Below are 26,656 nucleotides of genomic sequence, written 5' to 3'. Positions count from 1 at the left end.
TCTGCTTACCTTGGTGAAGTTCCATTTCTTGAGGACTGTTGCGTTGGAAGGCTGTACCCCACTCCAAGATATTTCTTTCTTTCTCCTCCCCCACCTTCCAGACCTTCAGCTTGCTAGCTTCTCAAACACCTTCTCTACAATTTTTCAGTAATTTACTGAGACAATAATGCTAACTGCTCTGCATTCTCAACAATTACTCTGTACTACCAATGTTATATTGCCAACTTAGGAGCCTACCCCCATGCCAAAATGTCTCAGAGATCTTTCCACTGCACTCTAACCAGTCCTAAATGCCCGTGGGAAAGGAAGGGCAGAGGAAAGCTCAGCTGTCAGATCTCTTTATTCGGTTTTCATTGTGGATGCCTACAGTAAAAACCCTGTCCTATATTTCCTAGCATTTATAGTGCTAGAACTTCCTCCCCCTCCAAGATCAATAAAAATGAGCCTTTAGTGAAATACATGGTTGAAATTTGCTTTTATAAACAAGTTTGTCTCATCTGTCTTCCACACTGTAGTGGGATCCAGTGAAGTCCTGGAAGGAAAAACAGCAGACGTGTGTGTGTGTGTGTGTGTGTGTGAGAGAGAGAGAGAGAGAGAGAGAGATGGGGGGAAATAATCCTACGCTAATGGCTGCTAAATAAGGATGCTTAATTTCAAGACACTTTTCCGTGAGAATTGTAACTGCAACACTCCCATGTGATTCCATGCCCGTTGAAAACTGTCTAGAAAGCCTTGCATCTGAAGAAGTGAGGTTCTTACCCACGAAAGCTTATGCTCCCAATACTTCTGTTAGTCTTAAAGGTGCCACAGGACCCTCTGTTGCTTTTTAGAAAGTACAAATGTGCTGTGGCAATAAAGGGTCCTATTCTCCCTTCCATCAAAAGAACAAGTGAGGAATTTTCCTCTGCTTGCCCACTTCTCAAACATTAAACTAAAGAATCAAGGTTCAAGTCTAAAGAAGATATAGTCCACCTATTAGTAAAACATGTTGAATATTTCTCAATCTCCACGTGGGCTAAGGATGCATGTTCCAGTCCCTTAAAATCAACAACATAACTTTTTCAACAAATACTGCTTGCAGTTTAGTTTGCTCTAGGTCAGGGTTCGGCAACCTTTCAGAAGTGGTGTGCCAAGTCTTCATTTATTCACTCTAATTTAAGGTTTCGCGTGCCAGAAATACATTTTAACGTTTTTAGAAGGTCTCTTTCTATAAGTCTATAATATAGAACTAAACAATTGTATGTATGTAAAGTAAATAAGGTTTTTAAAATGTTTAAGAAGCTTCATTTAAAATTAAATTAAAATGCAGAGCCCCCCGGACTGGTGGCCAGGACCCAAGCAGTGTGCCACTGAAAATCAGCTCACGTGCCGCCTTCGGCACACGTGCCATAGGTTGCCTATCCCTGCTCTAGGTTATCAACAACATTCAGAATTCTCACCATAATGAAGAGATAACAACATTTCATCCTAGGAAGCAATCATCATTACCCATATTTTAAATGGCTGGTTGCTTTAAATTGGAATCCCTCCAACAAGCACCAGAATTGACTTGCATGATTTGTGACGCTTTCTAAGATGATGAATTCATTCTAAATGCCAACAATGGTCTTATTCTCTCTAGTAATTACAGCAGTTGCTGACAGTCTTCAGTAACTAATTAGACAAAATGATTCTATCTAAAATAATAGGAGTTTTTTGCCAAAGCAATTCCACTCGAGGAACATTATCAATTTAAAATGTAGATTGTAAATTCCGTATGGTAGGGGCTGTCTGTTGTGACAGACCCAGACCAGCGGGGTACAGGAGTCTGGTAGAGGGGAAATAAACTGGTCACTGGATGAGTAGTTTTCTGTTCCCTGAGTGACCAGAGCAGGGGCTGCACTAGAGTAATCAGGAACCTGCTAGAACCAGTTAAGGCAGGCAGGCTAATTAGGACACCTGGAGCCAATTAAGAAGAAGCTGCTAGAATCAATTTAGGCAGGTGTCACGGAGTATTGGGGAACACAGGGCCCTGCACCCCCGGCTTCCTGCGATTCACTGCGACTCTCAGCCAGCCAGTAAAGCAGAAGGTTTATTTGGATGACAGGAATACAGTCCAAGACAGGTCTTGCAGGCACAGACAACAGGGACCCCCTCAGTTAGGTCCATCTTGGGGTCCCAAGGCATCCCAGCCCAGCCCCCCTTGGGAGGTCAGAGCCATCTCTGCCTCCCAGCCATCTCTCCAGCCTGCTTCCCACACTCTGGCTTCCGCGACCCCTCCCACAGCCTTTGTTCAGTTTCCCGGGCTAAGGAGTCACCTGGCCTTCAACCCCTTCCTGGGTTCTCGTGTTACACACTCAGGTATGCGCCCTTGGGCTGTCTCCCATCCTCCAATGCAGACTATTCCAGCCACACTCCCCTGTCAGCATTCACAGACCACAGTGAGAACAGGCCCAGTTCGTCACATCTCCCCCCTTCGAGACCGAACTGAGCAGGGTCACTTTAGCCAGTGACCCGGGGAAGTTCGAACCTACCCCCGTTCCCATGGATGCCCCCGCATCCCTCCCATTCCTTGGTGAGAATTACACCAGGCCCCTTCAGTTTCACGCCCCCCCTTAGGTCGGGGGTGCTTGATGGCACTCGCAGTTCGCATGTGGGAAGGTTTATGCGGCCTGTGCCCTTTTCCCACCCCCATACCTCTGGGGCTCCAACTGGGCTGTGGTCTTCTCCCAGCGCTCCAGTCTGGAGGTCTGTGCTTTGGGCTCTCTTGGTTCAGAGCCGCCCTTTTAACCTTGGCCTCCCTCCGGAAAGGCTCCTCTATGCTGGGCAAGGGTCCTAAAGCTGTTTTCCCCTTGTCCCAGGCCTTCCTCCCCCTCTGACAGGGGTCACAGGATCCGCAGTACTGTCGGACAGTAACAAAGACCCCAGGCCAGTAAAAGCTCCGTAGCAGCCTCTGCTGGGTACACCAGGTTCCCTGGTGCCCTGAGAGGAGAATGTCATGGGCCCGGCACAGCAGCTGGCGGCGATACTTCTGGGGTACCACCAGCTGCCTCCTGATCCCCCCTGACTCCATTTTCCCTGGGGGAGCCCATTCTCGGTACAGGAACCCCTTCTCCCACAGGAACCTTTTCCGGCCACCTCGTCCCATGGTCTGTACCGCATTGAGGTCGGCTAGGTCCCTTATCTTCTGCAAGGAGGGGTCTCTCTGTAACTCGGCCTGGAACTCAGCAGCTGGGACAGGGATGGCCACCTGCTCTTCCTCGCCCGCTGGGCCTGAAGCTGCAGCCTCCCTGAGCCGTGTCCCTGGGCATTCCCTCCCCACCAGGTTAGGGTCCTGCGCCTCAGGCAAGGCACCCCCCCCAAGGCCAGGGCGCAGTGCCCCTCGCCGGCTCTGACTGCGGGTCACAACCAGTGCCTTTTGGGGGTTGCTTGGCCAGTTCTCCAGGTCCCCCCCCATCAATACCTCAGTGGGCAAATACGGGTGTACCCCCACATCCTTGGGGCCCTCCTTGGCCCCCCACTTCAGGTGTACCCTTGCCACGGGCACTTTGACTGGTGTTCCGCCCACCCCCGTCAGGGTCAGGTAGGTGTTGGGCACCACCTGATCTGGGGCCACCACCTCGGGCCGGGCCAGCGTCACCTCTGCGCCCGTATCCCAGTATCCATTGACCTTCCTCCCATCCACCTCCAGGGGAACAAGGTACTCTCTCCGGAGGGACAGCCCCGCGCCCACCGTATAAACCAAAAACCCTGAGTCTGGGGCATCCAGCCCCCTAGAGGAGCTGGCCTGGAGCTCTCCTCCCTCCTTAGCAGGTGGTACTCTGCCAGCCCCCCTTCCCTGGGAATGCTGCCTCTCGCCGGGCTGGGTCTCTACCCAGTCAACCCTCTATGGGTTCGGTCTGCTCAGTCTGTCCCTGAGCCTAGGGCACTGGGCCCGTATGTGGCCCTTTTGGCCACAGTGGTAGCAGCCCATGTCCCATGGGTCCCCTTGAGTAGGTCGGATGGTCCTGATGCCGGATGCTCCCCTCTGATGGGTTTTTTCTGTATTTTCCCATGGGGAGGTCCCATGGTGACTCTCTCTCTGCGTTGTGGTGGGACTGTTCCTTTGGGACTCCTCCCTTTTATCTCCTGACCGGCTCTTTACAAACTCATCGGCCAGCTGCCCGGCGTGTCGCGGGTTCTCTGGCTCTCTGTCCACCAACCACAGCCTCAGGTCGGATGGGCACCGCTCATACAGTTGCTCCAGTACCAGCAGTTTAATCAGGTCTTCCTTCGTCTGGGCCCCACCAGCCCACTTGCTGGCGTATCTTTCCATGCGGGCGGCTAGTTGCAGATATGAGATCTCAGGGGTTTTATCTTGACTCCGGAACCTTTCCCGGTACATTTCAGGAGTCAGCCCAAACTCACGTAGCAGGGCCTTTTTGAATAGTTCGTAGTCCCCTTTCTCTGCCTCTCCCAGTTGGCGGTACAATGCCACGGATTTGGGGTCCAGTAAGGGGGTAAGGACCCGGAGTCTGTCCGCGGGATCAACCCGGTGCAGCTCGCAGGCCGTCTCAAAGGCCTCCAGGAAGTCATCCATGTCCTCCCCCTCCTTGTGTGGGGCCAGGATGCACTTATCAAAGCTCCGTGCAGTCCTGGGTCCTCCCTCACTCACCGCAGCCGGGGGTTCGCTGCCCCTCAGTCTCGCCAGTTCCAGTTCACGCTGATGCTGTCTCTCATTCTCCTGTCTCTGTCTCTCATTCTCCTCCCGTTCATGCTGTCTCTGTTGTTCACGATCCTCCAGCTCTCTCAGTTTTAGCTCTTTCTCCCATTCCAGCCAATTCCGCTCCACGGATGCCGAACGTCGCTGGGAGGATCCTCTGCTGGCCGGCGAGCTTCGCCGGGAGGGTCCCCTGCTGGCCGGGGGGGGCCACGGCGCCTTTGGTATTTGCTGGGCTCCTCCCCACCCTTCTCCTAGGCATAGGAAGGAGGGGTCTCGGGAAGCCCTCAGCAGCCGGCTGACCACTCCCAGCTGGGACAGACACTGGTGCCTGCGCTGCATTTGCCAGGCTGCTTCCCTGAGACACAGGGATCAGTTCATTCGCGCGATCTTCCGCCTCCAGCCGGGCAATGAGCTGTTCTTTAGTGAGCCTCCCAATGCACAGCCCCCTCTGCTTGCACAGCTCCACCAGGTCGCTCTTAAGCCGCTTGGCATACATCTTCCTGCTGGCCACTCACCGGCCTGTGTGCTCACAGCTCCCCACAGTTCCCAGAGGGCCCCCTAGTGTGCCAGCCCTTCTCGAGGTCACCACCTCTCTGCCAGGGTCGAGCTGCAGACTCCTCCGCCCCTGGGACCACTCGCTGCGATCCCCCCGGGGGACCCTGTTACTGCAAAAGTCCTTCTCGCTGGTCACACACTCCCAGGGGTAATAACAGTCTCTCTCTCACTCTTCAGCACGCCTGGTCCCCGTCAATCCCCCTTCGTTTTACTGCTCCCCAGTCACTTACTGCAGGAAGTGCCGTCCACGGGGTGCAGTAGATCCCACCTCTGCCACCAGTTGTCACGGAGTATTGGGGAACTCAGGGCCCTGCACCCCCGGCTTCCTGCGATTCACTGCGACTCTCAGCCAGCCAGTAAAGCAGAAGGTTTATTTGGATGACAGGAATACAGTCCAAGACAGGTCTTGCAGGCACAGACAACAGGGACCCCCTCAGTTAGGTCCATCTTGGGGTCCCAAGGCATCCCAGCCCAGCCCCCCTTGGGAGGTCAGAGCCATCTCTGCCTCCCAGCCATCTCTCCAGCCTGCTTCCCACACTCTGGCTTCCGCGACCCCTCCCACAGCCTTTGTTCAGTTTCCCGGGCTAAGGAGTCACCTGGCCTTCAACCCCTTCCTGGGTTCTCGTGTTACACACTCAGGTATGCGCCCTCGGGCTGTCTCCCATCCTCCAATGCAGACTATTCCAGCCACACTCCCCTGTCAGCATTCACAGACCACAGTGAGAACAGGCCCAGTTCGTCACAGCAGGCTAATCAGGGCACCTGGGTTTTAAAAAGGAGCTCACTTCAATTTGTGGTGCGAGTGTGAGGAGCTGGGAGCAAGAGGCACAAGGAGCTGATAGTGAGAAGGTGTGCTGCTGGGGGACTGAGGAGCACAAGCGTTATCAGACACCAGGAGGAAGGTCTTGTGGTGAGAATAAGGAAGGTGTTTGGAGGAGGCCATGGGGAAATAGCCCAGGGAGTTGTAGCTGTCATGCAGCTGTTACAGGAGGCACTATAAACAGTTGCAGTCCACAGGCTCCTGGGCTGGAACCCGGAGTAGAGGGCGGGCCCGGGTTCCCCCCAAACCTCCCAATTGACCTGGACTGTGGGTTCTTCCAGAGGGGAAGGTCTCTGGGCTGTTCCCCAACCCATGGTGAATCTCTGAGGCAAGAAAATCCGCCAATAAGTGCAGGACCCACCAAGATAGAGGAGGAACTTTGTCACACTGTATAGACCCTAGCACAATGGGACCCTGGCCTGGTTGGGATCATCTGTAGGAGTTACTGTCAATAATAACCACTTATAAAACATGAGTTAAAAGTTGTTTCCGGTACTATACTGCCCCGTGACCCTTTTTCAGTGTTTTGGTTTTAAAATAACATTTTCTAGGTTTAAAAAAAAATTTTTTTTCTGTCTACTGTTGCTGTGTGGAAGAGCCACTCACAAAAAGGAGGGGCGGGGGCTGGATGGGAAATGGTGGCATCCTCCTTCCAGAAGCAGGTGTGGTCTTATTTAACATCCTAACTAAAGATCTGGAAGCTAACGTAAACAACCCATTAATAAAATTCTCAGATGAAAAATTTCACCAGTAGTAGAGAGGGCAAAGAAATAATATAAAAAAGACTTTGAAGACCTTAGAAACATGGGCAGAGAGAGTACGAGATTTGAAAAAAATGAAAGGTAATACATCTAGTGAAGAAGAATCCAAAACCATGGTATGGTATGTAGTGGGATAGAGAAACCTGAGAAGCAGCTGCAAGAGACCAGGGGCTGTTAATGGACAGCAAATTCATCCTTCAATACCCCATAGTAACCAAAGAGGCCAGTGCATCTTTGGCTGCATATGCAGATCTATATTGTAGATAAGAGAGGTAATTGTCCTTCCTAGTACTGGTCTGGTATGACCACAGCTGAAATATTGCATTTATTTCTGGGCACTACGTTACCAGAAAGATATGGACAAACTGGAAGGACTTCAGAGAAGAGCAACCGAAAGAAATGATCACAGGCCTAAAGGGGTTTGCTTATGAGGAAAGATTAAGGCTCCAATCCTTCAAAGATTTACACACACAACTAACTTTAAGCACGTGAATACATCTTTGTAGTACTGAGGCCTTGAAAAAAGCCAATTGCCTATAGCTTGGCTAAGCAATGCCTAAGGAGAATAATGTGACAGTCTATGCATGATTGAAGGGTGTAAACTTTAAGGAAGAAGAGGAATTATTATTATTATATGGCAGATGGGGATATGAATAGGAGTAATAGAATGAAATTAAGAAAGTGAAAATCTGTACCTGTGTATCAGTAGTTACTGACAGTGAGATGTATTGTGGAATAGTCCCCTAAAGGAAGTACTGGAAGCCCAGTTGAGACTTCTTAAATTCAGTGGGATGAAGCAGTAGCAAATGTACTGTAGGGAACAGTCATGCACTGGTAGGAAGATGGACTAAATGATCTGCTAGGTCCTTTTATTTCTAATACTTGTGATTCTTCCTATGTTTCAGACTAAATACTTCCTATTTAAATTAATAAAAAAGTCACTTAGGAAGCTTATGCAGAACCTAACGTCCCTTCTGAAAATGGCAGATGCACCTAAATTGTGAAGTTGGGCTCCTGTGTGCATATTTTAGGCACCTAGATAGCTTTGAAATGTTCTTATAATTTATAAAAATGTATATGACAAATGTACAGGAAAGCAGTTGTGTTGTGGAATAGTGTTTAAGCACGGATGAAAAGTCAAGTCAGGAATATTTTTCAAGCCTCAACTTGCTCAGGCCATACAATGAGTCAGTGTCAGAGCAAGGATAGAACCCAGGTCTCCTGACTCCCAGGTCCCTAAAGGAGTTTTGTACTACTCATTAAATGCAAGAGAGAGAATATGTCGTACATTGAAAGTAGGAGTCTGCTCAAAGAAGACTTAATTTTTTTTCTTCTGTTCAGGTTTGAGTATGAGCACAGTTGAAGAAGAGTCTGACACAGTGACAGTAGAAACCGTGAACTCTGTGACTTTGACCCAGGACACCGAAGGGAACCTTATACTTCATTGCCCCCAGAATGGTATAGAGAATTATCCCAGTGTTTGTATTCTCTCTCTCTTATTGGTTCTATTTATTTTGAAACCCTTTTCAATCTCCCTCTCCACCTGTGTCCCTCCAAGTGAGATGTTATCAGTCGGATTGTCTTTGCTGTCCATGCTGAGGTTCTGTCTGCTTTGGGCTAGCGCAGGACATTTTGTGTTCTAGGACCTCCCTTTCTCAGGATTTCCCTTTATCTGTCTTTAAAGCTCTGTGTAAGACCTTTTCTTTCAGATAACATTTTTCTTGGGTATGTTGTCCTGCTTGTTGTCATCAAGTTTTCCCTTCAGTTGACTTGAATTTTTTTAAGTGGCTGGTTCCTGGGCCATTGACTCTGTTGTTAGTTATTTCTTGAAACTAGTACAGCATCTCACACACCTTTAACTGGTGCATTATAAAAACAACATTTTAAAAATACAGATCTTGACTTCTTTTGGTCACACTGGATTATTAACATCTATTTTATAATTTTACAAATCTACCGGTATACACTTTAATCCTACAGAGAATTTACATACTTGTTTAACTTTAAGCACATGAGTAGCTGATTGACTTCAGTGGGACTACTCACATTCCTGGAGTTGAGCACCAGCATGGTTATTCGCAGCCTCAGGGGCTTGCTTTGCTTCGGAGAGGATTCAAATGTTGAGACCACAAGGGACCATTGTCATCTTCTAATCTGGCCTCTTGAACAACACAGGCTTTAGGACAGGGGTCTGCAATCTTTCAGAATTGGTGTGCCGAGTCTTCATTTATTCACTCTAATTTAAGGTTTTGCGTGCCAGTAATACATCTTAACGTTTTTAGAAGGTCTCTTTCTATAAGTCTGTAATATATAACTAAACTATTGTTGTATGTAAAGTAAAGAAGGTTTTTAAAATGTTTAAGAAGCTTCATTTAAAATTAGATTAAAATGCAGAGCCCCCCTGGACCAGTGGCCAGGACCCAGGCAGTGTGAGTGCCACTGAAAATCCGCTCATGTGCCGCCTTTGGCACGCATGCTGTAGGTTCCCTACCCCTGCCTTAGGACTTTCCTGGATTAATTGCTGTTTGAACTAGAGTATATCTTTTTAAAAAAACATCCAATCTTGATTTTAAAATTTCCAGTGACAAAGAATCCTCTTGTAAGCTGTTCCAATGGCTAATCACCCACACTATTAACATGGTTTAGCAAGAGTGAGGTTCAGTTTAGATAGGAAAGAGAACACTTGAATGAGAGCACTGAGCAAGCTTTCACATATTTGTTTTTAGCTTCAACAATGTTTGGTCAACAAAAGGTTCATTATGTTAATAGAAAGGGCTCTGGATGTGTTTTTGTTACTAGAAGCTGATGAAGTAGACTCAGAAGACAGCACTGAACCTCCACACAAGAGACTTTGTTTATCATCAGAGGATGATCAGAGTATTGATGATTCCACTCCATGCATTTCTGTTGTTGCAGTTCCAAGTAAGTCACTGAACACTAATCAGAGTGCATATTATACACCTCTACCTCGATGTAACGCTGTCCTTGGGAGCCAAAAAATCTTACCGCGTTACAGGTGAAACTACGTTATATTGAACTTGCTTTGATCCACCGGAGTGCGCAACCCCGCCCCCCCAGAGCACTGCTTTACCGCGTTCTATCTGAATTCGTGTCATATCGGGTCGCATTATATCGAGGTAGCGGTGCATTTATGTTCTGGCACTCTTGAAGCATTGAAAGACTTGCCAGAAACAGACAGGAGTGGAGGAGCTTCGTCACTGCCCTAAACGCCAAAGGCGTAATAGAAACATGATGATGACTCTTGGAGCAAAAAAAAATTAGCAATATTTTAGAACACTTTATTTTGTCAGTGTTTCTATCAATATTTTACACTTTTTTATCACCCTTAACCCCCATAAGTCATAGAACGCTTTACAACAAGCTGTATATATACAGTATCAATGAAGTAAACCCAGCTGTTGGATAGAGAGTAGCAACCAACTAGCATACTGTACCACTCGAGGAGGCAGAGTTGGGAGGACACCAACGCAAACACTCTGCTCTTATTAAAAGAGTACAGGATCTTTATGTCCAAACAGAATAGTTGGGCTTTCCATGTTTGAGGTCATATCTGAAAGATCCACACATATGCAGAGAACTGTGTGGTGCTTGAGTTATTTACCACAGTATGATAGAGAATTGAATCAAGCTTGCCAGGGTTTGAACCTGTGGTTCTAGTGAGTCTGGGTATTCCGAAACACTAACGTCTCTACTCATTGGCTCTACTTTCTGTCCGGTTTGTATGAAGTAAAGCATCTAGAACTTTGTTGGGACTTTAGAGTGTTTACATTTGTAAAAATATCAATTAATAATGTTGGAGTTTCAGGAAAAATAAGCTGTAAAAGTTGCTGCCAACTGGTTTGAAAGTTGTACACTAATAGTCATTGGAGAGTAATGAAAACAAAATATAGAACAGAAAAAGAAACCTTCACATTGTGCTGTTTGCACCCAGTTATTTAAAACTAATTTTATTTTTTGTTTCGCATTCAGTTTATAACATGAATCTACCAAAAGGTGGTAGATGTCCTAGTTGTATAGGTCCTGGTTTTAAAATCCTTATTTGAACTTTACAAAGCAAAGTATTAGCAAGCATCTTAGTGTTTTTACTAGGCCAAAAAATCAGTGTCAGAGCACAGCTTTATTCAGATTTGCAGACCAGGTACTGTGTTGTGTAAATCCTGTACTCTACATATCAAATATTCCAGAAAAAAACTACGCTACTAATTTACATGTTTTGAAGTTTCAGAAAATGATCAGAGCTTTGAGGTGACCATGACTGCTACCACTGAGGTAGCAGATGATGAGATTAATGAAGGAACTGTTACTCAGATCCAGGTATGGTAAAGCTTCAGGCTTGGTCCAAGGGCTTTTAATTAACTTGCGTATTCATGTTAAATTAAGAAGCAAAAAGTTTTGATTAAATGGGAACTGTGTGTCCTGTTAGTGAAACTGACCTACAGTGACACTGGTCTTGTTTGGAAGATTCTGTCCAATAAATATACATTTTAATTTTTCAAAGGAAAACATGATTTGGTGAAATTTTCTGTACACGGATTGGTGCACTAAGTTATGACAGGTGTAGCACAACTGCTTTGATTTGTTTTAGAGAGCGCCATATAGAAAGATGAGATGGCTGGGCTTTTAAATTTACCACTACTGCAGGTGGTGGTGTTCAGGGGAAAATAAGTTTTACAATCCTTATGGTAAAACCTTTCAGGTAGTACCATTGTCAAGAGAAAGAAAGGTTTAAGCCTAAAAATACTCAGCTTTCATACAGCACACTTCACATTAAAAAGCGACTTAGATGTTGGGCCCAATCCTTTCTCCACTGAAGTCAGAGTTTTAACTTCAGTTGGAGTAGGACTGAGCCCATTATCTAATTAATCCTCACAACACCTTTGAGAGTTAAGATAGTAAGTATTATTATCTCTATTGGGTGTGGCGTTTACAGCTCCCATCTCTCCAGAGATGTTCCAGCAAGGATAGTGGGGGCCAACTGGACCTATTTGCGATCACTCTGCTCCCATCTGGCCACTGCCAGCTCTTTTGGGTCAGAGTTTTAAAATCCCTAGCTTCCCTGGAGGCTACAGCAATGCTTTCAGAGGCCTGATCTATACCTAAAACTTAGGTCGACCTAGCTACATCGCTCAGGGCTGTGAAAAAATTCATGCACTTTGTGATGTAGTTAGGTTGACTGAAGCCTCACTGTAGATGCAGCTAGGTTGATGGAAGAATTCTTCCTTTTACCTAGCTATTCCCTCTCAGAGAGGTGACATATCTGCATTGACAGAAAAACACCTTCTACGCTACAGTTACACAGTTGCAGGGCAGTAGCTGTGCTTCTGTAGCTTCTGTAATGTATACATACCCTAAATCTCTGAATGTTTTTCTTTACTTTTCTCTTCCTGCTGTTACTGCCCCTATTTAAGGTGCATATCACCTGACTCCACTCACTACAAATACAGTTCTGCCATATCCAGTGTCTGCAAAACTACCAGTTATATTTTCCCCCACACGTCTTACCTGTCTTCAATCTTCTGGTCCTTGCTAGTACTATTTCCCCCTCTTCTGTCTGTCCTCTTCATACCCCATGCATTTCCTAACAAATTACAATTTTAAGGTGGAGGTTACAGTTGGGTTCTAAACTATTTGAGTCCACTTTTAATTGTTTACTTTATAAGTTGTGTTAACTAGGTTTTTCTTTTACAAATATTTAACAAATTGAATAATAAAATATACTAAAAATTAATAGTTTAATGCTAAATGACAAGTGTAATTGTCATAAAATTAATACATCAGCTGGACACAAATAACGACGGATTTAAGCCAATATCTGAATAAAGAATACACTTTTTAAAAGAAGATCTTTTCCTTACGGGGCACAAAAGCTGTGTTGTTAGAGATTGTATGTACTTTGTTCATTTGTGAAGCTTCTTGTAAATATCAGTCATTTCTCTTGATGGTGTGTAAAGTAGGTCCACTGCAAGGAGAGAAAGACAAGGGAAAACACAGATCTTAGTTTGTAAACCTTCAAACCTTATGCAGAATATAGAATAGCGGAGGAGGAGTGTACATTACAGTAGATAAGCAAATGATTCAATATATCCTACAATTTAAAAAAAAAATAGAATTTATATCAGTGCCATTACTGTGAGAAAATTGGTGTGTATTTTGTAAAAGATGATTGGGAAGAGATATTAGTTTAAGCTGGCCATGAGTATGATGGGTAAAAGTGTTGTTTAAAAACGGAAAATATCCTGGTAGTGCCCTGCCTAAAACAAATACACTTTATTAGCAACCAGCAAGGTCAACTAGTATGACACAGCCATCTTTTTTCCACTTACACTTGCCAAGCATTGCATGTTAAATTCAAGGTGGGGGAATGAATGTTAAATCAGTTAACAAGGTACTCTTCAATTCTTCTTTTCAAGATTCTTCAGAATGAACAACTGGATGAAATCTCTCCTCTAGGCAATGAAGAAGTATCAGCTGTTAGTCAAGCCTGGTTTACAACCAAAGAGGATAAGGATTCTCTAACAAATAAAGGTAGGATATTTAGGCCCAAATTCTCCCATTGGTTGCAAAAAGGTGAGCTGATCTGTATAATGTGTGTATGAGGGTACTTTTTAGGCTGCATAAAATACCCTGTATTCTGGTGCAGGTTGCCTGCATCCTTGTTAGCAGGGTGAAGTCTAAAACTAGAAATACAGACTCTTTCCATACTGGGCAGTAGTAGGTCTTACTTTGTCCCATACAAAAGGCAAGATAAAAAGTGAAAGGGGATCTAGAGGGGTAGAGAGAATGATGAGGATAGCTCAGTGGTTTGAGCATTGGTCTACTAAACCCAGGGTTGTGAGTTCAATACTTGACGGAGCCATTTAGGGATCGGGGGCAAAAATCTGTCTAGGGATTGGCCCTGCTTTGAGCAGGGGGTTAGACTAGATGACCTCCTGAGGTCCCTTCTAACCCTGATATTCTATGACTAGGATTAAAAGTGTTCCACTATATGTTACCAGTAACTTCAAATAAGTTACAAAGGAGAGTAAAAATAAGGAAGCTATTTATTTAACAAAATAAAAAATAATGCCCTATAGAATCTACTGGAGCTTGTGTGTGTGTGTGGCCTTCTTATTCTCACTCTCCTTTTATTTTCCAGAATGTTCATTGAAACACAATGCTAAATGAATCCGCCACTTGCCGTTGATGTACAACAAAAACATGTGATCAGTTTCTACTCCTCTTGTTCCCATCTTGATGGAGAAGGATAGAGTGGTGCGCCCCCACCCCCACTCCACCCCGATGTAGCTATAGTAAGGGAGGGAGCAGGTGCTATAATGCTCCCAGGAGTGGCAATGTTTTAGTAGCAGTAGTAATTATTTAAGGAGATCCTGCTTAGGGACTCGGTAGTGCCTCAAGTCCTTTAAAAGCATCACATGATTTAAACTTACTGCTGTAGAGCACTTCAGAACTTAATTGTTCCACATTAGAGCTGGATGAAATTTTTCATTGTGTTTTTTTCAACAAAATGTGGACTTTTAGGAAATATGAATATGCTCGTGATGCAATTTGAAACAGTTTTTTTTATTATTATTCCCCCCCCCCCCCCCCCGCCAATTTTTTTCCTCCGTCTTCCAATGGGGAGGAAAGAGGTGAATGAAAATTAGTGGGTGTTTGTTTATTTATTTATTTATATATTTTTTTCAAATCAAATTGAAACAAACTTTGTGGAAAAATTTTGAACAAAATAAATATTATTTTGTTTCCTTTTAATTTTCCACAGAAACTCCATAGGTCTGAGGTTTACTGCAGAAAGAGGATGGTGGCTTGTAGGGAGGGAGCAATGACTGGGAAGCATTGGGAATGGGAACTTCAGAGCTGGGAGAAGGAAGAAACGAGCACCCATCATATTATCTGTTCCTGTCTATCACTTTCATTCACTGTCCTGATTGGATGCATGGTTGCTTTTAAGAGCCACTAGTTTCCCCCATCTTTTCCATCCCCATTTTTCCTCAGCTCTGCACAGGTTCTAATCTCCACGGTGCTCAATTCAAGAACTGAGGTGGGTGGGGGGCAGAGTACAAAGAGACTGCTTTCCATTTCAGGAGGCTGGGGGTAAAGTAGTTGAGACGCCCCATGACAGTAGCTGGTAGACTCTAGGGTGAGGAAGCAGAGAGATTATGCACCTCTTTTCCAGTAGCCAGTGGGGCCTTCACATTTATCAAAGTCAACTAGCCTAGAGCAGTGTTCTCCAAACTGTGGCCAAAGGAATTCTTGCTGATGATTGGGTGGAGAGCTGACTGGTCACATGCTGCTGGATCTTCTCATTTCCAGCTGTTCAAAGTGAAAACACACTAAACACTTCCCTCATGTTCCTTTCCCCTGTAAGTAATTGTCGTGGTTCCCACAGGCATGCTGTATGGTCATGAATTCCAGGTGGCCTATGCAATTGTAAATGGAGTGGAGGATTGTCTGTGCAATTGTGAATGGGAGAAGTGATGCTGGAACAGTCTTTCCATTAAAATATAAGCCCATATTATGAAAAAGTTTGGGAACCCCTGAGAAAGTGGCAGAATCCTGCTGGCCACCTTTCTCAGAGAAAATATGCTTATAGGAATCCCAGTATGTTTCCCCCATCACAGCAGTTTGAAGGTGGAGCCTGAGCTTCTCACATGGGCAGTGTGCACCACCAACTTTTATGCCCCTGGCTAATAGGTGTCTAAATAAGTTTTTCAAGTCCTGTGTCGTATTATATTAAACTTGGCTTAAGTTGGCTAGAAGTAGGCAGACATAGCAAAGGCATAATATAAGGTTTCCTTTCCTCAAATTAGATGCTATTCCATGTAAAGTGCAGCCCTATCTCCTCTTCGTGTGATTTCTGTGCTCAGATGGTCATGTAAATGACAAAGAATTGTAACTATACACTATAGGTGTAATTTACCTCTGGAACCTCATCTAGGTTTCTGTATGTAGCTTGGGAGGAAGAGAAAGATTGGGGACATGGTGTAAGAACATTCTCCTAACTGCAGGAACAGAATTAGCTATAATGACTGTACTTTTGATTTATAATTAGATTTCAATAAGCAAACGCTCTTTGTCAATTCTCTCCAAATTGTTTTGCTGGTAATTATCAGGCTAAGAAGGAAACACTTGTTTTTTTCTGAGCAGAGATGGGCATGTAGCCAGCATTCAGTACCTGAAGTGGGTCAGGAGCGTATCCTTAATTACATGTGATCTGTCACTAGTAAAGATGTTATGAGCACCAAAGGGAGAAAATATCTGTAGGCAAGAGTAAAGAGGCAGTTATTTTTAATGCCACTTGGCTATTAGATCATGGTATTTAAGGTTTGCAGCCTTATATCTGAATAAAATTGAATTGGTTTTGCTTTTTAAAAAAAGCCAAAAGCTTAGATGGTATTGAAATTACTAACTAATGTTTACTTGTGGCACCTTAGAGACTAACAAATTTATTAGAGCATAAGCTTTCGTGGACTACTGCCCACTTCTTCGGATGCAAGTGGGCTGTAGTCCACGAAAGCTTATGCTCTAATAAATTTGTTAGTCTCTAAGGTGCCACAAGTACTCCTGTTCTTTTTGCGGATACAGACTAACACGGCTGCTACTCTGAAACCTAACTAATGTTTGTGTGTATTGATTTGCCGTTTTTATTTGGGAAATACAACACATGCAATGGGGCCTCAATTCTGATTGTGACCACTAGCTACTATTCCCAATACAGATAATAATGACATAGGGCCCAATTCTGCAAACTCTGCCAGGCATAGAGCTCATTTCCATTGACTGCATGGGGAGCACTAAGAGCAGTTATGGTTGGAAGTGATAAGGTCCATAACATAAAGCTGCAGTGTTGCCAGGTTTTGCAATTTTATTGTGCCTCGTGATATTTGTTTTTCTTTAAGCCCTGGCTCCTGTAGTCATGGGAATACATGAGAATCTCAGCTTTCATTATTTTAAAAAAAAAACTCCCGGTCCTCATGATTGTAGAGAAAAGCCTAAACACGTGACTTGAATGCACCCTAAAGATTCAAAAACCAGAAGCCAAATAAAAACAACCCCAAATTTTTTTTTTAAAAGTGACTTAAAATCATCAGAATCTTGTGAATTTTTTTTTTTTTAACTCTTGCGGTTGGTGATACTGAAGCCATCAAACATGAAAACTGGTTGCTTAGCAAATAGAGTAATTACTGCTTATGTAATGGTTCTAATTAGTTTGTAACAGCTACATGTTTTTCTTTGTTAATTACTTCAGTAAGGAAATTGTGTGTTCTGATTTCCCTCACCTTGCTGGCCTCCAGCATTGTGATTAGTTTGTCTTGTCCATTTTAAGGCCATAAATGGAAGCAGGGAATGTGGTCGAAGGAAGAAATCGACATTTTGATGAGTAACATTGAACGTTATTTAAAGGTAGGAATTACAGTACATTAGTCTGCTAGTTTAGCTGGTAATGCAGTTTCTACTATATCCTATTTGAAACTAACTTTCCGTAGAACTTCCAGAGAACATGCAAATGGGCTTATTTTGATCATTTTGTAGTAGAACTGATTATTGCCTGTCTGAAATACACAAAAATGTTTCTAATGCATAAAATCAGTAAATATAATTTTTATTGTAATCATACTTAGGGTTTAAGGCTCTGCCAGATCGTCTCACAACACTTCCAGTTTGCATGCTCAGAATAATTCATTGTAAAATTTTACATCAGTGTGCTCAAGTGGTGTGATCTTCCCTTGAGCATGTGTAACTCCCATGGAAATCATGGCCACATCAAGAGACGAATCTACACCTACAGAAGGCGCTAGATCCAGTCTTCACTAGGGCATGTGCAAACACCTCTGTGCACCTTTTCCAGTACTAACACCTACCTGCACAGGTATTAGAATTTATACTCACAAAATCGTGCACATGTACATGCCTTTTTTTATTTAGCTTGATCAAATTAAAGTCTCAATTCTTTCTTGGGTTAATAATAACCCTCTGGATTAACATTGAAATGGTTTGTAAAATACAATTTACCATACCTTATCCCCATTTCTGATGTTTGCTTGCCTTTTTCACTTCACTCAGCTTGGACAATTAAACTAAATTGGTCAGTTTTGTTTTTCTTTTATAATCATGTTCACTTTCTAGTTCTCATGTGCTATCACAATTAAGCTTTGTTTGGGTTTCCATCAATATAAAGAAATATCTTACCTTAAAAAGAGGTGCCCAAACTACGGCCCACAGGCCGTACATGGCCCACCAGAGCGTTTCAGAAGGCCTGCTTCAACACAATAATGATTGATCAGCATTTTGTCGTCATGTTTACATCATTTTAGTTATCACAGGTTGTTTCTATTTACAGTATTTTCTATTTACACACTATCTAAATACATACATAACAAGCTGAACTTAAAATATAAATCAATACAGGTGACTTTAAATCTGATTAAAATATGTAGAATCTGTACACAAGGTTGTGCTTAGGTTTATGTGGCCCTCCTGTGTAATAAGGTTGGGCACCACTGCCTTAAAATTAGCTTTACATTGATTTTTTTATTAAAGCATTTCTTCAGATTGTTTGTTTGTGAAACTTCTTTCTCCTTACAAAAACCCCAGTGCATGAACTAAACAGTGTCAGTTTAAATTTATTTTGTGTGATATTCTCAGATTTGACATTGATTTTTTTTTTTACCACAAAATATACATTTACTAGAATTTTCAAACTTGTATAGAAGTTAGGCACTTCAATGCATATTTGAGGCTCTGAATAAATGACCTGTTTTTCAGTGATGTTCTGCACTTATTTGGGCAGATATAGATTCAGTTGTCTAATTTAGGAATCCAAGTTTACAATTTTGACTTATAGTTTTATGAAATATCATGAATTTCAGAATAATGTACCAGCCTTCTCATTTTTAAAAGTTCTGTTCGTCAATGATACACAGTTTTGTCTAAAATCTCTTTTTAAAATGTTATCTATCTAGGCCCGTGGAATAAAAGATGCCACCGAAATTATCTTTGAGATGTCAAAAGATGAACGAAAAGATTTCTACAGGACCATAGCATGGGGTCTGAACCGGCCTCTCTTTGCAGTTTATAGAAGAGTTCTTCGCATGTATGATGACAGAAACCATGTTGGAAAGTATGAAAACCTATAATAATGCATGGCTTGATTGGTATCATTAGGATCATGTGGTGTTTGTTTTTTGTTTGTTTGTTTGTTTGTTTTTTTATTTTACATTCACTTCAAGTAATGAAAATGACATTTTGGGGAGAAAAAGGTAAATTCCTTTCAACTCAGACGTAGTTGAGAAGCAAGACTAGAGGCTGTTGCCATGAGATTTATTAGGCCTAGGGGAAAAAAGGTCAAGCTCCCTCCCTTTTTGGTTCTGTTGATATAAAGTCTTGTCAGAACTTATATAAGTGCTTCCAATGATCTCCAGTATAGCCTTTGTACATGCACAGAGATGAATTACTGGCCATGCAGCCCATTGCTGTCGCTGCACATTATTGCTTCAGAGATTTGTGTAATTTATGGAATTTACTGTATATTGAATACACAAGCAACCATGCTTGTTGTGTTTGATAACACTGATAGCACATTTGATAGCAAATACCATTTTAGTTTTCTAAACATTGCTTTAACAAAGGTTAACTATTCTCTAAACACGCCTGCCTTTTAACATGTAGATAAACAGAAAGTGTAGATGACTTGCCCAAGACCTCACACAAGTCAATGCTGAGTCAGCTTTAGAACTCAGTAGGTCCTGGCTCCTGGTACAGAGCTCAGTCTATTAGAGAAGGCTGTTTCTCTAAATAAGGTGGGTGGAGGAGGGAATTAAAAGCAAACAAAACAAATCATGGCTGATTTCATTTTGGTATTATAACTCAAGAAGTGGACTCTAAACGAAGCAATCTACAAACTTTTTTTTTTTTTTTTTAGAATGCATAGCATGTTTTTTGTTAATGCTTTTTGGCATTACCCATTTAAGTAATTGAAGAACTTTCATACTGGAGAAAACTTGGAAACAGAAAACATTCATATGAAAAGCCATTTCTCCTGCATCCTGCAGGTCAGTCCAGGCAGTGGATACTAATGTCTCCTGCCAGCAGTTCAGTACATTTCCTGGTGTCCTTTTCCATCAGGTGGGATGATTCTCTTTGACCTAAACTTTGCAATCTTTTTAGATTTCTTTTTCTGGTACTTTGTTTAAATCAGTGGGATTAGTTAGCTAAGTGCTAACAAGAGACTCATCTTGTTTTTCCTTCCTTCCCTTCACTTTCCAGAACTCTCTCTGAAAAGTGTTCCCACACTGGTCCACTACTGTAGGGAGATGTATGTTCAAGATAAAAAACAACATCCCATTAGAGGCAGGGATTTGTTGGCCATTTATCTTTTCTGCGCCCTTTGCAGACACCTCGGATTTATATAAGACTTTCTCTTTCCTTTTTAATTCTTAGTTCCTTCCTTTCCATAATTTTGTATAAGAACTTCCAAAGGACTGATCCTGCATCAGGATATGCTAGCACACTGTTCCATTGACTCCAAGGGAATTTTGTATCGGTGCATGGGTCTGCATTGATGTAACCTACTGTAGGATTGGAGTCTAATGCACCTGTGATAGTATTCACTATAAAAGGATTACCAGGATGTGGAGATCATTGTGAAGTGAGCACAGAACTAAGAGCCAGGCCATGAACTGCTGAGTACTAATTTTGTCTCTGACGTGATCTAGAGGGCAATTCATTTAATCCCCCGGGCTTGGATTCCCTAACCGTAAAGTAATGGAGATACATATATCCCTGGGGTGATGGTTAGGATTTTAGTTAATGTTTATAAAGCTCTTTGAAGAGGAAAAGTGTGATTTGAGCGCTAAGTGTTAATGATGCATTTGTGGCAATAAACATCACTATGACAGTTACAGAATTAAATAATAGATGTGCTGTGAAGAACTAGCCCTTCTTTAAGGCATAAGTGGGCCTAATTCTGATTTCTCATTGAAGTTGAAGGAGTTACACCAGTGTAAATCTAAATGTGAAGAGATCCAAACATGTTTAGAAATGAACAAAGATAAATAATTTACCTTTAATGTGCTTTTAAATATTCAGATTGTTTCCCTCAGTTAGAAATTTTCTTTTGTGCTGTTAGTAGTACATTGTGTATGGCTAACAAAAAGTGTATGTTTCTGTTCTAAGTAATGTTCTTTTTATTTATTGTATAGGTATACTCCTGAAGAAATTGAAAAGCTCAAGGAGTAAGTTTTGCATTCACAAGATCTTATTATCTAATTTATAAAATTCTTTTTTAAAACTGTTATAAATAAAGATTTCACTATGAACATTTCAGTTCAGTGATCATAGGTAAATTGACTGCTATAACTCTTTTCTCCAAAGTAGTGGTGTAGCGGAGTAGTTTGAAGGGCAATGAAAGCCACTTTCTGGTCAATTTCTACTTGGATGTATTTACAGATGTAAATACAGCACTTAGCCAAACTAAGATTGATGTATTCTGTTGAAACCAATGATACTTCAGATTTTCATAAGTGTAACTGAGAGTAGTTTGGTCCTCTTTCTTTAGAGAGCTTGAGCAGGTTAACTGTAAGGATGGTTGAATGGTCAAGCATAAGATTCCCCTTATGAAAACAGATGTTGGGAGACTTCACCAAGACATCAATGAGGGTCCTTGAATCTGGAATACACACCCTTGGTGTGACAGAACCAAGGATATTCTGCAGGCTTATCTGTTTTCCCAGGCTTTTCCTGAAGGATTGATTGGGTTGATTAGGATACAGCCTGCATTGATGGGAAGAGTGGAGGATTTAAAGTGGGAGTTACTTTGTTTGGATATTAATCCAGTTGAAGTTTCGATGTGTTTTGTAAGGCACCTAGAGTTCGAGATGGGTTCATAATAAATTGAAATCAATAAGTAACCATGGTTAATATTTTAAGCCACTCTGAGAAGTGGTGAAGGAAGGGGAATGCATAAGCTTTAGAAATAGAAAAATAGTAAGGCAAGATGCAGTGTAAACTGGCTTCCTGGGCAGGTGTTATAGAATTCCCAGTTTTTCAGCACCTATTATACTAGGCTTCATGAGTATTCCCTGTACCACATGCAAAGTCTCCCCTTGGGAATAGCTAAGAATTTGGAATGGGAGTCTCACCTTTCATCTGAAAATCTCAAAACATGTTTCAAACAATAATTAGTTAAGCATCACAACATTCCTATGAGGCAGGTAAATATCATTATACCTATTTTACAAATGGATAAACTGAGGCATGGCCAGGCTAAATGGCTTCCAGCATCATGTGACAAATTAGCAGCAAGAATTGGGAATAAAACCTTGACATTTTGACTAGTCCCATCTATTGTGAGACTGTGCTCACACTCCAATAATATAATATTTATTATTGCCTACCATGTAATATAGCTGTGTGAATAATTTGAACAAAATGCTAATAAACTGTATCCATTTAGGTTAAGAATAAAGCATGGTAATGATTGGGCAACAATAGGCGCTGCACTGGGAAGAAGTGCTTCATCTGTAAAAGATCGATGTAGGCTGATGAAGGACACCTGCAACACAGGTATGGTATTATAACACACAGGTATGGTAGTATAGTGGTGTCAGTAAAGGATATTTTAGTTAAGGCTGTGTCAGTTTCCCCATTGTTATCGCTTTCTGTTGTTTTTAGAGATTTCCTGTTCTGTAGGAAATTCACTTCAGTCTGAGGCTTAGCATAAAATTGGGTAACTTTTGTATTTTAAGTCTTTTTATTTCTAATTTCAGGTCACAAAGGGCAAAAAAATTACAATGTGTATATATAACTTTTTTTGTAGGCCTTTAATAACAATCTTGAGCTCTGATGTTCCTATGGTACTTTTCATCACGATGAATTACAAAGTATTTGATGCATTTTAATCATTGGATATTTACAAACACTCACTCACACTCTCTGTCGCTCTCTCTATATATATAGGTGTCATATCACTCAGTGCTAAATTGCAGCTATCGCTGAATTACAGTGAAGAAACTATTAAACAGCACATATCAACACTGCACAATATTGTAGGACAGGAAATGAAATATACTTTATTAAAAATGAAGGGGAAAATTAGGTAGCCAGTATATAATTACCCAATTGAAATTTGGCCAGGACTCTGGATTTAATACCCATGTAATTTCCCATGGGATTGTTAATGATATTCAAGGGGCCTGGAACTCTGGTTTTATGTCTCATCTGAAAGTCATCACTTTTAGCAGAAGTACTTTGCATCATGCTGGAGCATCGTTTCAGTACTGACCCAGAGTGAATGTGGCATACATATTGAATCACCAGCATTACTTCCTGCCGCACTTAGGCTTTTCCTTACATGTTTCGCATCCAAACACTGACAGCTGGACTGCTCAGTTTGTGAGATTTTATGATCTTGTACCATGAGGTGTTTTGACAGCAAGAGATTAATCCATAATGTTGACTCAGTATCATAAGGATATTTTACTGCAGATGAAATGTACATGCTTGGATGCTATCATGATGTGTGCTATAGAAAGTCGTAAAATAGGTTAATAACTTCACTACCACTTAATGTTAGGAATCAGTGACTCAAAACTGAATACACTGTTCCATAACAATCCCTAAATATAGATTGAGGTGCTCCTCAACGTGTTGTGATTTTTTTTCCGTAGGACGACTCCCCAGGGATCTGTCCCCTTATTTTCAGTGTTGTCTCAGTTTTTTACCCAGTTTTACAGATAGGTTGACTTGCCCAAGATCACAAAGTGAGTCGGTGGCTAAACTGGGATGAGAGCCCAGTAATCATCTCATGGCTGGGTTTCTTTGCTTCACCGCTGTCACTGTTTCATGGAAATTATATTTTTGCCAGAGAGACTTGTGGAATTAAAGTTGTAAAAACATTTGTGAATCAGAATTCAAACCCTTACAACTTGGCTAATTGCCAGGTGTGTAACTCCTAACTGAGGTAGCTAACTGGTGACCTAATTTCTAGATGTGAAGTCCCCTGGGGGAGGGGAGCTCAGCGGGGCTCCTGGGATGTACCGAAAGAGAGTTCTTGGCCACTAGGACGTGAGGCTGGGAAAGAGTCTTGGAAGGGAGTCTCTCCTGACCTGTCTGCTGGTACCTGCTTATCTGCTCATTCTCGCACTCTTGATAAGACTTATCATCACACCCTCTGCCAGTTCCTGATTCTTGTGTCAGGCCAGGAGCATCTTTGGGCAGACCAGTCACACTGGAAGATGAGGCTGTGTGTGTAGAAAAACTAGCATTGAGCTAGAAGTGGCTTGATGTAGGGGTGTAAAGATTTGTAGTGGGAGAGTGTGAGGCTTCCCATCTGTTAGTTGGGTTATGGTATGTGTCTCCTAGTATTTCTGAGGAAGCAGTGTCTTGTTTGATTAAGGAGAGCACTAACATACTGTTCTGATGAGCATACAAATAAATAAGTAGTGGAGGAAGGAGCCTGAATGAGGGGGAGGATGATAACTAGAACAGAGTATGCTTGGTTTTCTCAGTATAGATCTGAATATTCCCATTCTTATTGCTCACAGGGGCAAAGATGTTGCCTTTAAACAATTAACTCTTTCCCTGCTGCAGTGGACCAACAAGCATTTGAATGAGTTAATGATGTACTGTTGGAACATCTGACCGTCAAAGGGATGTACCTAGTACATAGGGCAACTCCTATATTCGTCCAGGACACTATGACTGTTTAAGGTTATTGTGACGTTCCCCTCTGGTGTTATCTGGATCGGTGATCTGCTAGGTCACTCCAATCCTTGACTCTGAGAGCCAGCCTTACCCTGCTCTGCTGTGAGAACCCTCTCTCTTGGGTTGTTCACACACAGCCTCTGGCATGTAAGCTGCTACTTGGATTGTGCAACCGAATGACACTGGCCAATATCTCCAGTCCCAGACACAACCCTAGGAACCTCCATCTTGCAGTGTCCCGTTATGCCCACAGGACACTGCAAGCTTATATGAGTTTGTCAATTTAACAAAGAAATTGATATGTACCAGACTGGTTATCCCAAGGGGAGCCTCTGACATGATGAAACCAAACGCACTGCTTCAGGTAGAATAAACAAACAAATTCATTCATTCTGAAGACAGATTTTAAGTGATTATAAGTCAAAACATAACAAGTCAGATTTGGTAAATGAAATAAAAGCAAAACACCTTTTAAGCTGATCTTAACACTTTCGGTGCCCTTACAAACTTAGATTTGTCTCCCCACAGGCTGGCTGGTTGCTCTTGAGCCAGGCTCTCCCCTTTGATCAGCACTTCAGTCACTTAGTGTGGTGTCTGTAGATGTAGGTGGAAGAGAGAGGAAGAGCATGGCATATGTCTGTCCCTTTTATTATGTTGTTTATTCCCTCTTGGCTTTGCCTCTGCTCTCCCCCATTCAGAGTCAGGTGAGCATTATCTCATTGCAGTCCCAAACTGACCAAAGGAAAGGTGGTGACTCACTTGAGAGTCTGAGGCTAGGTCTACACTACCCGCCTGAATCGGCGGGTAGAAATCGATCTCTCGGGGATCGAATTACCGCGTCTCGTCGGGACGCGACAATCGATCCCCGAATCGACGAGCTTACTCCACCAGCGAAGGAGGGAGTAAGCGCCGTCAACAGGGAGCCGCGGAGGTCGATTTTGCCGCCGTCCTCACACCGGGGTAAGTCGGCTCCGATACGTCGAATTCAGCTACGCTATTCGTGTAGCTGAATTTGCGTATCTTAAATCGACCCCCCCCTGTAGTGAAGACCTGCCCTAACAGATTCTTTTGTTGTTGCCTAGGCCAGCATCCTTTGTTCATGTGAGGCTGGGCTGGGTTTGTCCTATGCATGCCCTGATGAGGTGTGAATTACCTCTCTGTTCTTGGAAAGTTTTTTGGCTGGGCTTGCTTTAAGCCATGAGGATACATTTTCAGCCTCATAACTATATACATGAAATTATAACCTATAACATTACTGTAACAACAATGCTCAGTGCATCATGAGCCTTCTGAAGACACCCGACATGACAAACTTTGCATTGGATACCACACAATTATTTTACAAGGATGAACATGGGCGTGCTGGGTGTTCCCCCGAGGTACAGAGCATCACAGTTATGCAAGTGGTTAAACTCCTGAAAATTGTAGTGCTGCTTCCAATCACAAGATGTTGTATGGTTCCATATCTGCTATTCAAAATTAAGATGGCTTGTACTGTTGGCTAACTTGCACGTTTTTGTCCTTTATTTTGTTAGGAAAATGGACAGAAGAAGAAGAAAAGAGGCTAGCAGAAGTGGTACATGAACTAACCAGCACGGAGCCAGGTGACATTGTCACACAAGGGGTATCGTGGGCTGCTGTGGCAGAACGGGTTGGAACACGCTCTGAAAAACAATGCCGCTCCAAATGGCTTAACTATCTGAACTGGAAACAGAGTGGCGGAACTGAGTGGACTAAGGAGGATGAAATAAATCTAATCTTGAGGTTTGTGTTCTCAGTTTAAAAAGTTTCATAGTAAAAAAGTGACACTAGTAGAATTCCTTTGGGGTCCCTTTTGCTGATTTCCCAGTCATTAAGAGATCTCAAGAACACGCCAAAAATGGCTGCTGTGTTCAAACTTCCCAGAGATTTCATATTGAACATTATTTTTGTTTTTGTTTTTTTAGTGAATTTTAGTGCTCGTGAAAGGTGTCAGATTGAAAGCCCTGGAGACTGAAGTCTTCTATTATTCCACAGAACAGGTACAGCACAGGCAGCGACCGTGCAAGCTTCCCACACACTGCCCCACCAATGCGCTTCAACCCTGAACTGGAGGGTAGTTCAGTCTCCATGCCCATT

General features: G+C 42.7%; 1 protein-coding gene across 3 annotated transcripts in view; it reads left to right on the top strand.

The window, feature by feature from the left end:
- The window catches only part of DMTF1 (cyclin D binding myb like transcription factor 1), a 65,766-nt gene that overhangs the window by 13,444 nt on the left and 25,666 nt on the right, over positions 1-26,656 (top strand). The window contains exons 2-10 of one of the 3 annotated variants that reach the window (XM_054016972.1): positions 8,159-8,275; positions 9,620-9,739; positions 11,058-11,152; positions 13,249-13,363; positions 17,163-17,239; positions 18,799-18,956; positions 21,037-21,069; positions 22,290-22,399; positions 26,074-26,302. In XM_054016972.1, coding sequence (XP_053872947.1) covers positions 8,167-8,275; positions 9,620-9,739; positions 11,058-11,152; positions 13,249-13,363; positions 17,163-17,239; positions 18,799-18,956; positions 21,037-21,069; positions 22,290-22,399; positions 26,074-26,302 — 1,046 coding nt within the window. In that variant the 5' untranslated portion in view covers positions 8,159-8,166. Of the gene's footprint in view, positions 1-8,158; positions 8,276-9,616; positions 9,740-11,057; positions 11,153-13,248; positions 13,364-17,162; positions 17,240-18,798; positions 18,957-21,036; positions 21,070-22,289; positions 22,400-26,073; positions 26,303-26,656 lie in introns of all 3 variants that reach the window. The other 2 variants (XM_054016969.1, XM_054016982.1) reach the window with 2 other exon arrangements.

This window comes from Malaclemys terrapin, chromosome 1 (assembly GCF_027887155.1).
Source record: "Malaclemys terrapin pileata isolate rMalTer1 chromosome 1, rMalTer1.hap1, whole genome shotgun sequence".
NCBI classification, from domain to species: Eukaryota; Metazoa; Chordata; order Testudines; family Emydidae; genus Malaclemys; species Malaclemys terrapin.
The sequence above is the reverse complement of the archived record's forward strand: the minus strand, read 5'-3'. Positions and strand labels throughout refer to the sequence as shown.